The 16,125-nt window shown below is 35.0% G+C and overlaps 1 protein-coding gene across 1 annotated transcript; it reads left to right on the top strand.

Moving 5' to 3' along the window:
- Nucleotides 1-6,036: 6,036 nt before the first annotated feature.
- Nucleotides 6,037-11,593, top strand: LOC131003477 (conserved oligomeric Golgi complex subunit 2). Its single transcript, XM_057929958.1, has 12 exons — nt 6,037-6,728; nt 7,440-7,646; nt 7,934-8,270; nt 8,615-8,776; nt 8,863-8,962; nt 9,085-9,297; nt 9,382-9,490; nt 9,656-9,856; nt 10,045-10,149; nt 10,346-10,471; nt 11,036-11,170; nt 11,254-11,593. Exons 1-12 carry the CDS (start codon nt 6,267-6,269, stop codon nt 11,365-11,367), a joined length of 2,271 nt encoding a protein of 756 aa, XP_057785941.1. The 5' UTR covers nt 6,037-6,266; the 3' UTR covers nt 11,368-11,593.
- Nucleotides 11,594-16,125: the final 4,532 nt, after the last annotated feature.

Genomic DNA, 16,125 nt, shown 5'->3' with positions numbered 1-16,125 from the left:
TGTTTTGATCATTTTCGCAGGTTTGGGGGCCGCATTGAAGTTACTTAAGAGTTGGGGGACCAATGTGCAAAATCTGGAACTAGGATTTTATTTTGACATTAGTCAAAATTCCTCCCCAACTCTCCCCACGTTTCCCCCTCCATTCCGCCGCTGCTGCAGTTCCGAACGCCCGCCCACCTCTGCGTACACCAAGTACGAGTCCTCTGCCGGCGCCTCTACCCTTTCCGGTGGCCCATTCCTCATCGCCGGAAGCTTCAGCCCCGTCATCCACCTACATGATTCCAGTTCAGGGAAGTTCCTTTCTTTTTGCTTTTCGTTGTTGAAGCTTTCGTTTTCTTTTAGTTGTCTGCTGTTGTTTCTTTTGGTCTGTCATATTCTCACACAATGAGGACATTGTGTTGTCCAAGTGTGGGGGGTGTTTTTATTTTGTGTGTTTTTGCTCTGTTGATCTGTTAATTTGTTTTTCGAGTCAGTTTCGAGTCCTTTGGCAATATTATGATGGATGATGTGAAGAGTTGAGATTAGGATATTGGATTTGGTATGATAGGCTGTTGCTCTTGTGATGGAATTATGCATATGTTTGTAGGTGTTCTTGTATGAGAAAAACGTGCAAAATTTGATCAAAATTACTTGAAACCTACTAAATTGTGAGGATTGAGCCCTAATGAGCACACATGACTAGCTCTAATTGTTTCTTTGATGAGTGATTGATTCGAACTTCAATGCCGAATTTCTGGTTTGCCTTGTTGCCATAGTCAAGACTGAGTTTGAGAATTTAATGCATGAAAATGATTAAGGCATTTAGGAATAACCATTGTTTGGCCTGAACATATTATCCGAAACTTCACTATTCCCTTAGTGAGCCCGTTTGTGCCTAATTTGCTCCTTTTTGTTTGATGAAAACTCACATATATTGAGCCTTAGCCTGTTTTAGCCTGCTTTTGTCCCTTGAAAACATGTGAATGCACTAGATTATGACAAGATGAGAAGATGAGTACTCCTATAATTTTAGTGTGTTGAGAGATAGTTCATTGATTCTATGGGATATATATGCTGTTAAAAAAAAAAAAAAAAAAAAAAAATAGAGTTCTATAATAAAATGCATACGTTTAGAGGATTGTGGATATGTTGAGGAGTTACTCTAGAGTTTTATTGATGGAAGGTCTGGTGTGTTGTATGTTTTCAATCATATATTGAGCCTCTTTGATCCCCTTTTTCTTGTTTTATCCCACCTGTACGTACCCAAGCCCCATTACAACCAAAATGCAAGACCTTTTGATTTATGCATTGGTTCCATATTTTGGTGGAGATAGTGACATAAGGGCAAACTGTGTTTGAAGGAATAAAGTTGTGAATTGTGTGAATCTTTTCTGTCCATATTTATCTTTTGAGAGAAATTGAGTGAACTTGGTGAGGCAGGATTGAATTTGCACAATTTTGACTTGAATGAAGAACATCGCATAATTTTCTGAGCAAGAGCATGGTTAGTGGTTTGTGGATGATTGTATCTTGATCAAGACTTTGAGTATTATCTATCATATTGTTGCCAAAGCTTTGTTTTTGCTGTTTTGAGTCTTCTTTTGTTCCTTCCCTGTCGTTTTGTTCTTTTTGGTGCTCGAGGGCGAACTTTGTTTAAGTGTGGGGGGATTTGATTGGGCGTATTTATACGCATTTATTTGGGGGATTTTGGTGTGGTTTCTATGTTTAATTCGTGTTAAATATCGTCTTTGGATATGAATTATGGTCTTATATAAATGTTTATGGTATTTGATAGGTTTTGGAGAAAAGTATTGATTTTGAGAAGAGTTTTGAAGTCGTGAAGCTGTGTGAAGAGGAAGTTGTGCACGTCTGCCGTGCGGTGTGCCCATTCTGCCTGGGCGTGAATTGATTGCATGGATTGAAGACTAAAGTGCCGAAAAGAAAGACATGCTGGGCCACCATGTTTGAAGAGGACTGATTTTAAGTTAGTTAATTAGCTAGTAGTCCACTAAGTTTGTTTTTGTGGACTTTACGTTACTTTTTTTAGTTGCCTATTTAGACTAGGTTAGTAGGTTTTGATTTTTCCTTAGTTATATATATATTAGCTAGAGATCAATTTGAGAGGGACTTTGTTTTTGGAGATATCATACATATTCCAGACGGCAACTTTGAAGCAAAATTGTGGAAGCAAATTTGGAGTTCTCAATTCAAGTTTTATTCCTTCATCTTTCCTTTGCAATTAATTATTTATTTTGTTTGATTTATTTTTATTATGAGTTCTAGCTAAATTTCTATATTCCGGCATTGATTAGGGAAGCACTAGCGAAATTATTCTGTGAGATCTAATTGTTCTTATACTTTATTTTATGCTTGCATCTGCGATTCTCCATGTTTAATGATATTAATTGTTTTAATCCATTAGATAGTTGCAAATATTTATTGGGTTAGAATTAATTATATAGCCAATTGAACCAGCCATCCGTAATTGTGGTTTAGGTTTGATTAATGGTAAATTGACACATCAGGGTCAAAGGAAAAGCAGTCTTAATTCAATAATCCTGCGTCAGAGTTTATTGGTTTTGAATCGGGTTTCTCTAAATATTAATGCTGTTGGCTCATTAAACCTATAGAGCGTCTCTTACGGTTGTCAGTCAATTAGGGTAGTAATTAGTGAAGCGTCTTCCTGATTATCGAATAATTAAGGAGAAATAAGATCACGTCAGAAGCGTCTTCGGTGGTTATAACTGATTTGTTTGCATGATTTAAAGTTATTTTTGCATCCATGATCGGAATAATTAAGCTAGGGTGGACTTAATTGATTGCTGGAATTCTTTTATTAATTGTTGGAATTTTTATTCATCTTTTAGCTATTGGAAAAATTGGTTTATTTGGGTTTTATTTATTTAATTTTAAGTTTAGTATTTTCTATATTTTCTTCTCAAAATTTCGTGGGTTACTTGCAGGCTTTAATTAGAGAAATTCTCGCCAATCCCTTGGGAGACGATTTTGCTTACTGCTGTCTGCACAGTGTGGGCATACCGGCTGACTGCCGGATATTTTTGGTGTAAAACGACGCACCAGTAACAAAAAATAATTTATATTAATTTAAATATTACTCAATCCGCTCCCACTTATAATAGCACACTTTCTTTTTTAGTTTGTCTCATCTATAATGACACTTTCTAAAAGTAGAATGTGGCCCCTACTCACTCTACACACATAAAATAAATGATCTCTATCTACTTTACACTTTTAACATCTTATTCTTGATCTTCGTACTCATTTCTATTGTGCCACTATAAATGGGGCGGAGAGAGTAATAGTTAATTTGAAATAGTGTATAATAACAATATTATCAACTTAATGAGTATAATATTAAATTTAATGAATATTATATAAAAATAATTAAATTTATAGATTGTAAAAGAAATAATTTAAGTCAATCTCATTTTGAGCAAAGAAGACTAAAGTATCAATGTACTAAGATTAATAGCCTACGCTTAACATAATAATGTTAGATTCTTAAAAGTCTAAACTATATTATTATTAAAAGTCCATAATTAAATAGTTCAAAACTATTTTAAAAATCAGAAAGAATACAAATAATATAAAAATAAAAAGATAACAACAAATATATTTATGCAAATGAATAAATAAATAAATCATACACAAAATATAACTAAAATTAAATAAATTTATACAAAATTAGAACTTCTAATTTTTAGATATATAACTAATTTTCATCTAAAAATTCATATTAAAATTACTTCAAATTTCACTTATAAAATTTTGATTTTAAAATTTTAAAAAAATTCTAAAATGAATTAGTATAATCTCCTCCACCTTAATTGCATTAAAAATATTATAATTAAAATATATGTAAATTTAAAAAATATTATAATTAAACAATCATTTAATTTTTTTGAAAGATAAAAAATGATACTCCCTCCGTCCCACCCAAGATGCTACATATTCCTTTTCGAGCCGTCCCAACGAAGATGCTACATTTCTCTATTTGGCAAAAATAAGAAATTTTAAACACTTAATTAACTCTAATTAAGTATTTATTTATTACTTTCTCTCTCCTACTTTATCACTTTATTACTTTCTCTTCCTTACTTTATTACTTTAATACTTTCTTTCTCCTACTTTATCACTTTATTATTACACACTTAAAATATTAATTTACAACTCCTTAAATCCCGTGCCGAAAAACAAATGTAGCGTCTTGGCCGGGACGGAGGGAGTATCTATTTATTTTCAACCAGTAAACAAAAACAATATGAAAAAAGTATAATATTTAATAGTATTAAAGATGGATGAAAATTGTCCTAAAAAAAAGATAGATGAAAATTATTAGATTTGTAGAGATAAAAAGAATAGATATTTATAGAGATGGAGAGAGAGGCATTCCTTGAACATGATGACTTGTTGGGAAAAAGAGAATGGTGCATAAAAAGTAGTAAGGTTTAAACGCAAAAAAAGTAATAAGAAAGAAAAGATATGATGGAAGACGAGCAAAGATAGAAAAAAAGGCTACAAAGGTTTAGGCTAATGTCTCAATACGTTAGTATCGATCACTTTAAGGTAGGGGTGAGCATTAAGGCGGTTTGGGCCAAAATCGAATCGAATAGAACACGAGTTTTTCCTAAAATTTTAACTTGAAGTAAACTGTTTCAATGGTCAAACTCGAACCAAATCGAATAGTAAATTTTTGGTTTGGTTTGGCGGAAACTGTTTGCTTAAAGGGCATTGAGCATGAAGTCGAAGAAGAGAGAAAAAGCTTGAAGAAGACTTGAAGCTTGGCGCGAGCGTGGTTGAGAGGTATTTAATTTTAGGCCTTCAATCTTCAATCTTCAATGCCCTTCAATTTTCGGTTCGGCTGAGGCGTCAGGTCAGCGTGAGCGTAAAGCTTGGGCCGTGGCGGAGACTCTAGAAGAATTGGGCTAGGGCGATGGCGCGACGCTTGGGCATGTGAAGCTTAGGAAGTTGGCATGCTGCGGCAAAAAAGCCGAGAAGGTGCCGCGACGGAGGAGTTCTGATAGGTGGCAGCCGGTGCGATAGGAGTGGAATAAGGAACAAGAGCGGTGGATGTGATTAGGGTAAACTAAAATCTGATATGGTGGGGGGAATCTCCTAAAGTGTAAACCCTAATATTTAATAATTAATTATTTTAAATATGTATATATATTAATAGTATTTAATTCGACAGATTCAGGTTGAAAATCGCACCATTTTCCCGAACCTGAAAATTTTGATTTCTTAATTTTCAATCCGAATCGTACCATTACACTTACAAAAATCGAACCAAATAGCTATTTTCGGTTCGATTTGGTTCAATTGACGAATTCGGTTCGATTTTGCTTTCCCCTACTTTAAGGCGTGTATAAGATCAATAGGCCGAGGATTCGAGTTACTAAAAGGTTAAGTATGACAATTTTTAAAAAAGGTGCGAACAAGAGTTTCTTTTGAGAAGGAATATAGAATTTCTATTCACAAAATATCATTCAAAATAATATCTCTAAGCCATCTATTCCAACAAATGGACCGAAAACAAATTTAGCAAATTGGGCTAGACTATGAGCAACTCAATTTGCTTCCTTATAAACATGACAAACTTGAAACTTGTATAGGCAAATTCTGTCTAGTTGTATGCACAATTTCTCGTATGTCAGTAGAGAGTAACTAGTCTTCTTCTTCCTCGTTTGCCATGACTCGTGCTGTAAGGAGGGAGTCTGTGGATATCTGAATGGGCGCAATCTTGTGTTTCAAGCTTGTATAAGGACCATAATTTCGTATTTTTTTAATTCATCAATTTTAATAGTAATAAATTCATAATTAATCCGACACTTTCCTCAGGAGCGATTTAGTAGAAGTTGCAATCAGTGTTGGTGGATGGATGGAAGTGACGCAATTTAGTCGAACATGAATGAAAATTTTATGGAATTGGAGAGGGGAGTCAACATTTTAGTTATGACATAATTTGCATATAACCAAACCAAATACTCTATTCATATTATATTAAAACCAATATTTAAAATGTGTAATCCAATTTTAAAGTAAATATTTTTTTTTGCTATATCCTTAATGCAAAGTCCCCAACAACAACAACTAGTAGTTTGAGCAAAATGTAGGTAAGTAGATGGCGTGTGAAAGAAAATAAGACGAGCACACAAAGTGAAAGAGAAATCGCAAGGGAAGAGAAATCGCATTGCAAATCCAATACGAAGAGCAAGCAGTCGCATAATATACGTAAAAACCCTTTTCTCGAAAATCAGATTTCTCCAATGGCGACAGATCTGCACTCTCCACTGCCGAGATCCGCCACCGATTTATTCGGTGACCCCATCGAGGACTCCCACCCGCTATGGCTGAACCCGTCCAAGTTCTCCGACCCGGAATTCGATCCGGAGTCATACATCTCGGATCTCCGCACCTTTGTGCCTTTCGACACTCTCCGCTCGGAGCTCCGATCTCACCTGGGCGCTCTAAAGCACGAGCTGGTCGAGCTGATCAACCGCGATTATGCCGATTTCGTCAGCCTCAGCACCAAGCTCGTCGACGTGGACGGCGTCGTGGTGCGTATGCGGGCCCCGCTCCTCGAGATCAAAGAGAAGATCTTGTCCTTCCGCGGCTCGGTCGACAGCTCGTTGGCGGCGCTGCAGAGCCGCCTGAAGCAGCGCGCTCAGGCCAACGAGGCGCGGGAGGTCTTGGAGTTGTTGCTCGACACCTTTCATGTCGTTTCTAAGGTATAGATAATTAAGATTCGACTTGCCAATTCAAACTTGTGGAGATGATGAAGTTAATCCGACTAGTTAAAAATTGAGGGGATAATGGTTGACGAAATGTGAATTTGTGCTAAATGTCTTTATTTGGTGTGAGATGTAGCAACATTTGATTTTTCCCTAATCAATCGTTTCAAATTCTGGCTGCTATGGTGTTCTGCTGGCTACGAACGTAAGTCTGAGGCTCGGACCCCATTGCTACTGGTTTAGTGGTGGGGTCCACGAAGGTGATAGTCTATGGAGGACTAATGGCGATGAAGGTTGCATTAGAAAGGTCTTGTTTAGGAAGTTCGTTTGAAATGGATGAGTTCGTTTGAGTTACTGTCATGTTGGATCATACACAAAATGTTGGTTCACTACTTCCCCACCCTATTTTAAGAGTCAGCTTTTGATGATTGATCTGTATATAAACTGTGCAGTAAATGGTTTGCATTTTCATGTACGCTTCACATCTTTGGTGCTATAAATAGGGATATATGGTTTGTGAAAGTAATTCCTGTTTTGGAATTTGACGAATGAGTTGGATTAATAAGTATCAGATAACTAAAAGAGCTCGATGGTAAACATTGTTGGAACTCCAATAAATAAGTTTTTAGTTTACACGAGGCTTTCATCTGTGGTATATTTTTTTATGGTTCTTGCATTCCTATATTGCTTATAATATCTGCTCGTCAGGTTGAAAAATTGATAAAGGAGCTGCCAACTGTTCCAGCTGATTGGCCCGGCAGTAACTTCAACTCTGCTGAGAAGGGTCAAATAAGCAATGGTATTTCTTTACAACACGCAGAAAACGGAACCAACCTCCGAGAAACACAAAGCATGCTCCTGGAGAGAATTGCTAGTGAAATGAATCGCCTAAAGTTCTATATTGCTCATGCACAGGTCTATCTTGCTCCATCTTGTACTGAGGCTTACATCCTTCTCTCCATTATGACATTATGACAAATGCACTGAAGATCTTTTCCCATGTTTTGATAAAACTGTACTGGGTATTTTATCTTTGTTAATTTTAGTTCATCAACTTATTGACTGTATAGTAAGTTGTCTCTTGTGTTCTAGACATCTATAGCCTTGATAACTTCATATCTGTCTGCGGAAAAGTCATATTAAACGTGAAAAATTGGAGACCTGTAATACTGATTCTGATTCTGTCTGTGATGGCAGTACAGAACATGCCCTTCATAGAGAACATGGTGAAGAGGATTCAGAATGCTAGCTTGTTACTAGATACAAGCTTGGGACACTGTTTCATAGATGGGCTGGAGCACAGGGATGCAAGTGCTATATACAATTGTTTACGTGCTTATGCTGCTACTGATAATACCAATAGTGCAGAAGAAATTTTTCGCTCAACCATTGTAGCGCCATTCATACAAAAAGTTATCCTTCATGGCTCGTCTGGGACAGTTGGTGGGTCCCCTGGAGATGATCTTGAGCAAGACTATGAAAGGATCAAACAACATATTGAAGATGACTGTAAATTTCTGTTGGAGATATCTTCAACAGGTGTGCGTGTTTTTCAGTCAGAATCAGAATAGTACAATACTTCAATGTCGTTCTCCTGAAATTATCATGTTAAACTGTGTCAATAACCCGAAAGATCTTTCTCAGTCAACACATTATCATAATATCATTCTTAGTTGTGCTAGTATCACATTGTAAAGTTGAGCAGTTCTGAGTTGATTTGCATTTGTGTTTTTGTATATGTGTTTGCATTTATGTGTGAACTTGGGACTTTGTGTAGTGTGCGCATGCATTATGGACCTGCATCTATTTATGTTTGATGTATCAACAGGACTATAAATTTCTTTGCACATGTTCTGATTGTCTTACTATTTCAATTTTTGCAGAGAATTCAGGTCTTCATGTTTTTAGCTTTCTGGCAAATTCTATTCTCAAGGAGGTTTTATCAGCCATCCAAAAAGGAAAACCTGGGGCTTTCTCTCCTGGAAGGCCCACGGAGTTCCTGAAAAACTATAAGTCAAGCCTAAGTTTCTTGGAATATCTAGAAGGTGGTGGATGCACTTTTAACTTTTTGTTTGCCCGTGACTTTTGTCCTGTGATACGTTTTTGCTCATGTCCTTTGTTCTTTTTCAAGGTCACTGTCCCTCTAGGTCTGCTGTTGCTAAATTCCGTGAAGAGCCAGTCTATATAGAGTTCATGAAGCAATGGAATACTGGAGTTTATTTCTCATTGAGGTACGCACGACAATTTTATTTAATCTCCTACATCTGATGCCAGGCCTTAATAATCTTGGGAAGGTCAAAACTGAAAACTGAAGGCACTGTTTGAAGATAGAACTGTTGCTTTGTAACCTCAGGTTTCAGGAAATAGCTGGGTCTTTGGATTCTGCACTCATGACTACTACTCTTGTACCCTCCCAGAAAACCTCAAACCTGGAAACTTCTCAAAGCTTGGTATTGAAGCAAAGTCTCTCTCTTATGGATTGCTTGAGATCATGTTGGAGAGATGATGTTCTTCTGCTTTCTTGTTCTGACAAGTTTCTGCGTTTATTTTTGCAACTTCTTTCAAGGTCAGTAGGCTCTTAGTTTTGGTCAAGAAATTTGGCTTGATCATTAGGATTTCAACCTGAACAAACATGTTGGCTATTGTGCAGATACTCCAATTGGTTGTCATCTGGAATTAGTGCTCGGAAAGCTGGTAACGCAGCTTCCATTTCTGGATCTGAATGGGCAACATCTGCTTCCCCAGATGATTTTCTCTATGTATGTATACCATCTAGTCAGATCATGTGTGATTGTTCTCTGCAAATTGATTTTCTTTCAGCCTTATTTTCTATTTTTTCTGTATTAAGCTTATATTTTCTAATTGCTGCTGGTCATGAAGTTCTGTACTTCCTCCATGCCTGATTAGTAGGTTTTATGTTGCAGATAATTCATGATCTAAATAATCTTGTGGAGGAAGTTCGTGATGATTATCTTGACCATGTACTAGGGCTTCTGAAGTCTTGTTCTTCTGAAGTGCTTGATCTTGTGAAGCAGAGTATTTTACAGGGTAGCAATTCCCTAAAAGCCCTTCAGCCTCCTGTAATCAATTCAATTATAGAAGCCCTTGTTGAGAAGTCTGTGGAGGTTAGTGATCTTTTCCAAAAAAAAATCAATTCCCAATAAATTTAAGAATGTAATGTTGCTAGCATTATCCTGGGTGTTTCCTGTAGATAGGACTTTTCTTAACGTTATTTATAGATATTGCGTTGATGTGAGATGAACAATTCACTTCACCGGAATTACCCTGAGACATGTTTCAATAATTTCTGTAGGATTTGCGACAACTCAAAGGAATAACTGCGACATTTAGGATGACCAACAAACCTCTTCCTGTTAGGCATTCACCATATGTATCAGGGGTATTGCGCCCTTTAAAGGTACAGAGTTTCTGTGGTTCATCAATCTTACATCTTAGCGAGAATGAAATTCCATCGACTCTTCTTAATTACTGGAAGAAATTGACTTGTTAGAATTATTGTTTTCATATGTACATACTAGTTGTGTTTTTAATGTCTGTTGACCTTGAAAACTCTGATTTGAGCAATATTCTCTTCTACATATTTCTTTTTGCAGGTTTTTCTGGAAGGAGAGCGGGCTGCTACATATTTGACCACAGAGCACAGGAAGGAACTCTTACAGGGTACTGCTTTTGAGATCACCCGTCGATATTATGAATTAGCTTCTGATGTTGTTAGTGTGGTAAGTAAACTTTCCTGAGAACTCTTATTCTCCTGGTTCATCTATCAATTGTAGTCTTAGAAGCTCTTGTGTGTTCTCATGCCATAAATACCTCTACTCATGGATTTGATTGTCCAAGTTTTTGAGCTCTTTCATTTGCATGGTGCAGCATCTTCTCAAAGCCAATTTCTGATTTTTAGCCTCTTTCTTAGGTGTTCTATGGCATCATATTAGGCGAATATCTTGTACTTACTTTTGATTTTAGAACTTATTTCAGGATATGGAAAAGCACTAACATAAAAGCTACATGTCTTTTATTATCATAAAAACACTAATGTCGGATATGACTGGAACACAAGGTCATTGTAATATAATGAATTTAGGTCATTCGCTTCTGTAATCTGTAATCCTATATCTGAATTAAAACGGAAAATTACATCCTCAGTCATGTGGAACTTGAGGTGAGGTTTTCTTACTGTCTTCACAGTAGTTGTAGCTGCACCCAAAAAATTTAGGCATCAAGTAAATCTGCGATTTCTGTTTCATTTTCGGAGAGAACACCTCCAACCTGACACTCATTGACAGGCCAGGAAAACTGAGTCATCCCTTCAGAAAATACGTTTGGGGGCACAAAGACGAGCTGGAGCAAGTTCAGATGTCTCAGACAATAACATATCTGATACAGACAAGATCTGCATGCAGTTATTTCTTGATATTCAGGTGTTAACTGTAATCTGGTGTTATGGAAATCATTAAGTCTTGGCACTATTGTCTGGCTCATAGGAGTTATGTTTGATGTTCAGGAGTATGGGCGTAACCTGGCTTCCCTTGGGGTTGATGCTACTTCTATACCGTCATACTGTTCCTTCTGGCAGTATGTCGCCCCTTTGGAGAGGCAAAACACCATAAGCTTCTAGTTCCGAATTTCGACAAAAGATGATGCATGCATCTGGAGTTATGCTAGAAGAGGAAGCGTGAACCATAGCGGCCAAGATGTACTAATTTTTTTGTCCTTAAATTGAGCCTTTTTTCATGTAGGGAAGTTTTATATATTACCACTTTTATTTAATCTTCCAACATCTTTCTGTGTGTGCATTTTTATCTGTATAAAACTGAATGAGCGATGGAACGCCTCTTTTCTTACATTGGAACTGTTGTCCGATACAACAAATATATAAACGTTCCAAGTTATGAAGAGTTAATGGGCTCAATTCCCCATTCCCGTATAAGAAAAGGAAAAATTAAGCAACATAATAATATTTGTAACTCTTTTACCCTTATGTTTATATTTCTAAAATTTTAAAATAATTACATTTTCGAAATTTATCCTAAAAAAAATTACTCCCTCAAACTAGATGGGATCTTATGTTTCAAAATATAGTGTGTATCACCGAGTATCACTCTTAATTTCTTTATTTTATGATTTTTTTTATAAAATAAAAATTATTATTATATTATGAAGTCTACTTAATATTTATCACTAAAAATTAGAATTTAAAAAATTACTATATCCTAACTTTGAATTAATGAACCCAAATAATGTATTATTAATTCAAATAAATGTAAAAAATAATTATAAACCTTAATTGGACGAGTGAACCCTTGTTAATTACTTCCTCCATCTCACCGAGCTTGAGTTGTATTCCTTTTCGGGCTGTCCCACCGAGCTTGAGTCATTTTCTTTTTTGACAAAAATTAGGCAACTAATTGCACCCCTTATTTTTTCCTTAATCACTCTCTTATTACATTCTCTCTCATACTTTACCACTTTATTATCTCCTCTCTCATACTTTATCACTTTATTAATTTCTTTCTCCTACTTTATCACTTTTATATACTACACTTAAAACACTAATCTACAACTTCTTAATTCTCGTGCCCAGAAGAAAAGCCTCAAGCTCGGCGGGACGGAGGGAGTATTTTATTATATTAAAACATGATAAATTAAAATTGAATAACAAATAATTAAAAATTACAAAGAAATTAAAAATGGTATACAATGGTACACACTACATTTGGGATAGAGGGTCTCATTTACAAACCAAACACTAAATTCCCGCAACTGTCGTCGTTCTCCACGCCTCCTTCGTCTGCTGCTCTGATCCATGGTTGACTTTTTAATATAGTACTAGCATTTGTATCATGTGTAATGCACGAAAAAATATTTAAATTTTTTGTATTTATATAAAATTAATACTAATCCAATTACCATACTTATAAATATAATAAAAAAAATAATTTTAATTGAATATATTTGAATTGAATAGTAAAAAAATTAAAAAGAATTCACAATTATAAAATTTGATATTATGAAAAGAAAAAAAAAAAGTTAAAAAAATAAAAATAAAATACTACTCCCTCTGTCCTGTAAAAATCGTTCTAGGAGGAAGTGGTGCAGGTTTTAATAAAAGTGGTTAAGTTTGTTATGAGTGGAGTAAAGGTCCCACCAAAAAGATAGTGTTAATAATGATGCACCCCTCCATCCGTCCACCATTCACACCCTCTGTCTCTCTCTAGCCGAATATAAAAATCCTCCCTCTCTTGCTCCGATTCTGAACGGCAAAAGAGTCGCCTTAAATCGGAGCCCTAACACCCCAAATCTCCCATGCCAGAAATCCGACGACCGCACGACTAGAAGGCCGTCGCCGTCGTCGCCGATCTCCAATCTACTTCTTCCAAATCTCCAATCTACTTCTTCCTTTCGTTCGATTCGGACGGCCGCTCGAGCCACCGCCTTCGTCGGACTTCTCCCTCTGACTCCAGCGACAACCGTGCCTCCATCGACTCAACTCAGCAAAAGAAACACTTACCCAACTCGACTCGACTCAAGATCTGTGCAGATCGGCGAATTTACAAAGGGGGAATGAGGGAGAGAATGCCGGCGGAACAAAGGGGATAGGGGGGAGGCGACGCTGAGGTTTCTAGGAGAAGGGGGAAGTCTCCAGTGGTATAGAGATTATAGAGAGAGAGAGAGAGAGAGAGAGTTGATAATAGGGGGGAGGGGGGAGAGATTTGTTTAATTGAATTAATTAAAATTATGTTTAATTAGAAATTAATCAGCCCTTATAATTTACCTATAAAGAAAATGAGACAAATTATTGGGACAAACCAAAAAGGAAAGTGAGACAAGATTATTGGGACGGAGGAAGTAATTAATTGTATTGTGAGTGAAGAGAGGGTCCCACCATGTGGTAGAATAAGTAAATAAGTTGATATATGAAGGGTAATCTATTGTGGGGTAGTGTCCATAAATGGATTAGGACTATTTTTTGTAGATACCCCAAAAAAGAAAATTAGGACTATTTTTACAGGACAGAGGGAGTAATAAAAAATAATTAAAAATAAATTTATTCAAAAAAGATGAGACAGTAGAGAGAAATTTAAAAAACTTTAATATTTAAACAAATTTAATTTTACGTTTTAAATCAAATATTTACATAAAATATAGTAGTATCATGTTAAAGCTATTATCGTGATCTTTAATTTGATATGCATATTAAATATTTTATAATTAATTGAATTTCACAATTTTGGAAAGAAATAAAATAATAAATAAAAAGTTAAACAAAAAGAAAATAAAAAGAAAAATATAATTTAAACATAAACCTCAATTTTATTATAACTACAAAATTACTATTCCATCCGTCCCATTATAAGTTGCTCAAAACTTTTCGGCGCGAAAATTAAGAAGAAGATGTAAATGTGTTAAAAGTGGTAGGATCCACACCTTTTTAAAGGGTTAAACTTTGCCATTTGTGGAAATATGTCACTTATAGTGGGACGACCCAAAATGGAATACATGTCACTTTTAGTTGGACGGAGGGAATTCTTAATTTTGAAATTGATTTGAAATTAATTTCAAATTGGAAGCTCCCTTTTTAATATAGTACTAGCATTTGCATCTCGTGCAATGCACGAAAAAATATTTTTTAATTTTTATATTCATATAAAATTAATACTAATTCAATTATCATACTTATAAATATAATAAAAAAATAATTTTTATTGAAATATATTTAAATTAAATATTAAAATATAAAAAAGAATTCACAAGTATAAAATTTGGTATCATGAAAAGCAAAAAAAAGTTAAAAAAAACTACTAATATAAAAGATTAAAAATAGATTTTTTCCAGAGAGATGAAAGAGGAGAGAGAAATTTATAAAATTTTATTAAATAAATTTAATTTTTACATTTTAAATCAAATATTTACATAAAATATACTCCCTCCGTCCACGAAATGAGTACCCATTTGTGGACGGCACGTGTTTTAAGAAATGTATGGAGTGTAGTGTAAATAGTTTAAGGATCTCATTTTTTGAGTGTATTAATTAAAGAGATGTGTGGGGTACACTTGCCAAAAAGGGAAATGGGTACTCATTTCGTGGACGGACGAAAAAGGAAATATGTGTACTCATTTCGTGGACGGAGGGAGTATCAAATTAAAACTCTTAGCCTCTTACCATGATCTTTAATTTTGATATCTATATTAAATATTTAATAATTAATCGAATTTCATAATTTTAGAAAGAAATAAAACAACAAATAAAAAGTTAAAGAAAAGGAAAATAAAAAGAAAATATAGTCTAAACATACACCTTCAATTTTATTATAACTACAAAATTGCCACTCTATTTTGAAATTAATTTGAGTTTGATTTCATATTGGAAGTTGCCTTATACTCCATCCGTCACTAAAAATTGTGATCTAGTGAGAATGGCACGAATTTTAAAAAAAAGTATAGTAGTTGTGTTTCAGTGGAGATTGGGTTCCACATCTTTTTGTAAATAGTAAGAGGGGATTTTACAAAATATTTAATTTATCAATGGAACCTGACCATATATATATATGGTTGAGTTCAATAGAGAATTATCTTTTTATTCATTATGAACAAATCTATTCATTTTACGAACAGATCAACATAAGTAATGAACAGTCGTATTTAGTAGAAATAAAGAAAAACTCGCCACCAACAGGATTCGAACCCTTGGCAAATTGTTGTTCATGTGGTACATTGATCTGTTCATTAAAATTATAGATCTGTTCGCCTAAAAAAAATTATAGATCTGTTTGTTTTTATTTTACGAATTCTCTATTCTCCACAATATTTAGCTTCTCTGTTGAACCCTTCTCTCTCTCTCTCTCTCTCTCTCTCTCTCTCTATATATATATATATATATATATATATATATATATATAAGGTGTGGTTCTAGAGAGAACTACATTATTTGTGAGAACGTGAGAACCATCAAATCTAATGCATTCACTGTAAAAATTAAAGCATTCGCTGTTAAAATTAATGCACTCAAAAAATAAAATAAAAAATTGCTCCCTTCAGGATTCGAACCCAGGATCTGCATTCATCCAACAAGATGATGCATCCACTGTAGATCTTGATGATCGAATGGCTGAAAATAGTTCTCCGTTCTTTTTTTATTTAGTGGTTCTTTCTCGAAGTATATATATATATATAGGGAAAGGTTCAAGAAAGAACCACTAAATAAAAGAAGAACGGAGAACCATTTTCAGCCATTCGATCATCAATATCTACGGTGGATGCATCATCTTGTTGGATGAATGTAGATCCTGGGTTCGAATCCTGAAGGGAACAATTTTTTTTTTTTTTGAGTGCATTAATTTTAATAGCGAATGCATTAATTTTTACAGTGGATCCA

Source organism: Salvia miltiorrhiza, unplaced genomic scaffold (assembly GCF_028751815.1).
Source record: "Salvia miltiorrhiza cultivar Shanhuang (shh) unplaced genomic scaffold, IMPLAD_Smil_shh original_scaffold_217, whole genome shotgun sequence".
Lineage (NCBI taxonomy): Eukaryota > Viridiplantae > Streptophyta > Magnoliopsida > Lamiales > Lamiaceae > Salvia > Salvia miltiorrhiza.
This window is presented reverse-complemented; position numbering and strand designations above follow the sequence as displayed.